Genomic DNA, 5188 nt, shown 5'->3' on the forward strand with positions numbered 1-5188 from the left:
AGACCTGTCCACTGAATTCTGTAACATTTCTCCAAAAGAGAAGACCTGTTCCCTTCTTACTTTTATTTTCTTACCTCTTACTCTACTCAAATCTTCCCCCTGGGAGAATCTTTTTTGTATGTTACAGATAACAGTATAGTTATGATTATAAATGGATAAACCCCAGATTAACTTATCTCCCAACTAGATTTTGAAATGAGCTGCCTAGGAAAAAATAACTTACTGTACAATTTCACATCTTAGTTTCTTTATTGAAAATTTTAGTTTGTATAGAAGAAACCAAGTAACAGTTTATTGATTATATCAATTAGGTCAAAATAATATTTTCAATGAAGTAGAAGACAGTAAAAAATGATTGAAAACAAATTGTACTTAATATATAATATTCAGTATTAGCTTTGTTTCTGCCTCATTATCCATAATATAGGTATTATTTTATAAATATACAGGTACATGTGTGTGTCCTGGGTCTTTGAGAAAACATTTCTTACCAAAACATTTAAGAAACATACTTTTAATGTGTATGTCTCTTAATAAAATCATGGTGATAATGAGACACACATTTTTAGTTTATATATTTGGTGGCACAGTTTTAATTTTATTCTGTTTCAGAGCCACAGATAACTGTACACTTTGACTAGCTTTCCCATAAATGTTGGCTCTTGAAGTAAGAGAAAAATTAACTCAGAATACCTGAATTCTTAAGTGACACCAAATAATTTTTATATATTGCCTTTTTTTATATGCATTTTTCTCAACTTTGACATCATACTGTATTAATGATAGAATATTCTTGCTTCACTTAATAACAAAAGCATTTCCCTGGGGCGCCTGGGTGGCTCAGTCGTTAAGCGTCTGCCTTCAGCTCAGGTCGTGATCCCAGGGTCCTGGGATCGAGTCCCACATTGGGCTTCCTGCTCCGCGGGAAGCCTGCTTCTCCCCTCTCCCAATCCCCCTGCTTGTGTTCCCTCTCTTGCTGTGTCTCTCTCTGTTGAATAAATAAATAAAATCTTAAAAAAAAAAAAAGCATTTCTCATCATACTGGTAATTTCCTCTTTGTAGAATAATAACAAGTACAGTTTTCCAGGGAAAAGCATATTGTACTGACTAGGAAATGTTTTTAATGAATAATAAAATGAATGTTTCTGTTTCTTTTTGGTCTAAGATAAGGCAATTCTACAAAGCAAGATATGAAAGAAAACTGTAGGAAAATAGAAATGATATCCTCTGGTGCTAAGAATTTGACTTATAATAATCTAAACTACCCCCCTCCCCCCAATTTCAGTCAAGGTCAAGGAGGCTGTGGCTGAGAATCATGCTGTATTAAGCCATGCTGTGGAGGAAGAACATGCATATCTGAGTCCAACTGTGAAGCCAGATGATGTTAGTAGTGTCTTAATATGTACTCCATTGTTAGAGCTGTTTGGTTTCATGTTGTCTATTTAGTTTATAGAAGTTGTGAAATACTGAAGTCTGTGTTTTCTGAGATCTGCTCTTACTGAAGTGGATCAATGATGAAAATAGCCAAATCTGAGCATCAGAAGACCTTCCAGTCTACCCGATGCATGATCTCTCTAGTTCTGAGAAGCAAAAGTAACTTAGAACGATAAGGGCTTATGTCTGGAGGGTGTGTGTGTGTGTGTGTATAAAGGTGATTGTGTGACTGTGTATAACTAAGACTTGATAAATGAGATGGGGGGATGTGTGTGCGTGTGTGAGACTAATGAGTTCTGAGCAATGATGAAAGGGTTTTACTACTGACCTTTACAACTATGAAGGTTTCTACACTTGATCTGAGCTCAGAATTGATAATTGGTAATGTCACTGATTTGGGTTTTTTTCTAGCTGTTACTTCCTACATTGTGGTCTAACATTCCCCTTCATTTTTAGGCTGACACAGAAGAGATTTATCATGAGCCATTATCATCAGTAACTATTTCTACTGGGAGCTTTTTAAGTTACGAAAACACAGATCTGAGCCTTACAGATCCAGGTAATAAAGTCAAAATATTTGTAAATAAACTGAAAGACCAGCATCAGTTGAAGTCAGTACAGTGCTGAGAGCAAACATTGAGAGCTTGTCACAATGTGCTGAGAGGGCTTGTTTCTTTAAATCTCAAAAGTAAACTGTTCATACCTGAGAGGATAATGGGCAGTATGATACTCTACATTACTGGAAGTCACAGGCCTGCAGACCACAGGGATGCTCTGTGGTTCTCCAACAACATTTTCAGAATTATCTGCTACTGTCACATTTTCCCATTCAGTGGGAATCTGAGATTTCTTAATTGCTCTGATCCTTCATCAATTGCTCTGATCCTTTGCCTGTCTACCAAAACTTGTCTCTAAGACAGTGCCCAACCATTCAGTATTTTCATTGAACTCATTTTTCAGGGTCATTTTCAGAGCATGTGGACCCCCGGGAACAAGAATCTACCACTGGTAAAGAAGAGGAGAGAGGTATTTTAAGTTCTATACTTCCTTCATCACAGGTTCTTTATCAAAGGCAGGACTCTCAGGAAGTTCATCAACCTCTGTTGCCTGCCGTGGAAAAGTTTACACCTGGTAAGACACATATGTAGCGGATGATAGACAAGCACATAAATGAAGCAAATTTGATGACTGAAAAAACAGACTTGAGGATAAAATTATTTCGAACAGTGCTTTTATATAATCTTTCATCCTTTTTGTTTTAAGGAATGATTGTTTGAGCTTCATGTCTCTTTGGCCTGCTGTGGCAGTTCTGACACGATAAATGGAAAACAGGGCATTCAATGAGAGAGGGGGTCTGGAATGAATTAGACTGAAGAACATGTAGCGGAGATGAACAGACCTTCTTTACCGTTGCAAAGTTAGCTGTAACAGCTGGGGCAGTATTGCCAATATTGAGAATAAGATCAGACCTTGAGTCCCTAGTTTGATCATTTATTAGCTGTGAGACAGTGAGCATGTTGCTTACTCCTTCCTCTTCTGTTAAAAAGGGGGCTGTTGGAGATTAAATGAGATAGTACACATGAAGTACAATGCCTGGCCCATAGTAACACCCTGTACAGGAACTTTTCTTCTTTTTTCTTTTTTTAAATCATTGATGCCAAAATGAAATAAGAATAACAAAGCTTATAGCAAAGCAGTGATCATAGTGGCTTCTTCTAATTAACTTCATAAGACTTTGGAGCTAGTAAAAATGGAAACTTTGCCAAAGGTTTTGGTCATTCAGTATCTTTATTTTTTTGTATGTGGGATGTAATGATAGGACTCCATTTGAAAGCATCTGCTGGCAATGAAAAAAAAAAATGGAAGTAATTTTGTTAAATTGCAGTTACCTAAAATTAAATTTTATCTTTTTTTTTTCTCAAAATTGCAACAGTTGACCTTGACTTTCCAGAATTGGCACACACTTTTCCAAATTTGCATCGTCAGCTATTTAAACCCTTAGAACCACATCCAGATTTTGATATATCATCATCATACTCTGGGATTTCTCAAGACAGCAGAGACTTTTACCAGGTATATTAATGTAGATGCTTCATTGTTGTGAATTTCCAAAACCAGTGTATCTTTTGTTAGAACAGAACAATGGTTCTTTTCCTTGGCTGCCGATTAGAATCACGTGGAAAGCTTTTAAAAATCCCAATGCCCAGGCTGTACCCAGACCAATTAAATCAGAATCTCTAGGAGTGCTTAGATTATCAGAAAACTTTTTTTGAGCTCCCCAAGCAATTATAATGTGGAACCAAGATTGAAAACCAGCTGTACTAGAATTTTGTCCTGTCAGCCTTATCTCCAGCTAATGAGTATAATCCATATAAGGCTCAAGAATATTTTTATTGTTTTTTTTTTTATTACTAATTTTACAAAATTTAAAGCCTCTTCCTATTATAGTAAAGCAGCTGAGATTCAAACCTCGGTCTTTCTCCTCCCATACCCTGACATCCCAGGCTGTCCTACAGAATAGTTCCTGCCTTTAGAAAATGATCTTGTCGGGGCGCCTGGGTGGCTCAGTCATTGGGCGTCTGCCTTCGGCTCGGGTCATGATCTCAGGGTCCTGGGATCGAGCCCCACGTCAGGTTCCCTGCTCAGTGGGAAGCCTGCTTCTCCCTCCCCCACTCCCCCTGCTTGTGTTCCCTCTCTCTGACAAAATCTTTAAAGAAAAAGAAAGTGATCTTGTCGCATTCTAAACTATCTGGTTAATTGGCAATTTGTTTTCTAAATAATTTTTTTTTTAAGTCTCTTTCATATTGACTGAAATGGAAGAATTGGGTTTAAATAAGCAAATTATTAGTGTGAAAGTAAACTGGTAATTAAGGAAGAGTAGTATCATAGGAACATGACTATTGATCCCATTGGTAATAATCAGTATGTCAGCCTTTCCCTGTTGTTTTCCATCAGAACTCAGATTCTTCATGTGAAAGCCACCATGCTGTTGTAGCGTCCAAAAGTACAGTTTCCTTTACAGCACTGAGAACCAGCCTGAATTCGTCTAACATAAGCCCGAACCAGCAACCGGATCCTCATTTGGCTCATGCTACAGCTCAGATATTTACTACAGAAAATACTGAGGGTATGATTAAGTTAGAAAATACTTTTCCATGGTTTACATCCACTTTCCTTGGAAATTGTGCCTAGCAGCTCTTGGTATGTCTCCACTCCTGTCCTCACCCATTCCCAGTGTTACAGCTTCTGTTTCTGTGTATTCATTTCAATAGAATAATGCTCAGTTTGCATTTTTACAGTTTTGAACTTGATAAAAAGCAAAAGTGCTGCCTCTTGTTCCTCAGCTTCCTTACCTCAACCCTTACAGTTTTAAGTATCCTTCTAAAACTTCTTGTACAAATTGTATATATACACACACGTTTTTATATGAGATACACATGCACATTTTAGTCTGAGTTCTGTTATTGAAATCAGTAGTCTCTCTTAGGAGAGTCTTAGGATTCTCTCTAGTTTTCATCATGTCTAATAACCATATTTTATTAGACTAGGAGAAAATACATCGTGGGAGCAGAATTATTTGAAAATCAGTGACCATCCTTTTAGTTTTCTATTCATGTATACATACATCAGCTTTCACTCCTCAAATTGTAGGAAGTAATCGGACTTCATTACTCCAATTTAGTTCAGACTATTAGAGACTGTATCTGTATCCAGGTTTTACAACATGTAATTATGGTTAACTTATTTCTTACAG

The 5188-nt window shown here is 37.0% G+C and overlaps 1 protein-coding gene and 2 non-coding genes across 9 annotated transcripts in view; all 3 read left to right on the forward strand.

Annotated features, from left to right (window-relative positions):
- CEP295 (centrosomal protein 295) overlaps positions 1-5188 on the forward strand; it is a 53920-nt gene that overhangs the window by 45008 nt on the left and 3724 nt on the right. For 6 of the 7 annotated variants that reach the window (XM_045894615.3, XM_045894618.3, XM_045894616.3 and 3 more), the window contains 5 exons: positions 1286-1383; positions 1891-1993; positions 2395-2565; positions 3368-3507; positions 4390-4561. In XM_045894615.3, the coding sequence (XP_045750571.2) occupies positions 1286-1383; positions 1891-1993; positions 2395-2565; positions 3368-3507; positions 4390-4561 (684 nt within the window). The remainder of the gene's footprint in view (positions 1-1285; positions 1384-1890; positions 1994-2394; positions 2566-3367; positions 3508-4389; positions 4562-5188) is intronic. The other variant, XM_045894617.3, reaches the window with a different exon arrangement.
- On the forward strand, positions 1507-1586 carry LOC123858136 (small nucleolar RNA U2-19). The gene has a single exon (XR_006794092.1). It is a non-coding gene; the product is annotated as a small nucleolar RNA U2-19 (small nucleolar RNA).
- On the forward strand, positions 1733-1802 carry LOC123858134 (small nucleolar RNA U2-30). Its single transcript, XR_006794090.1, has one exon. It is a non-coding gene; the product is annotated as a small nucleolar RNA U2-30 (small nucleolar RNA).

The sequence above is a fragment of the Mirounga angustirostris genome, unplaced genomic scaffold (genome assembly GCF_029215605.1).
Source record: "Mirounga angustirostris isolate CCGP_5_RB_7025 unplaced genomic scaffold, mMirAng1.0.hap1 SCAF_13, whole genome shotgun sequence".
Taxonomy (NCBI): Eukaryota; Metazoa; Chordata; class Mammalia; order Carnivora; family Phocidae; genus Mirounga; species Mirounga angustirostris.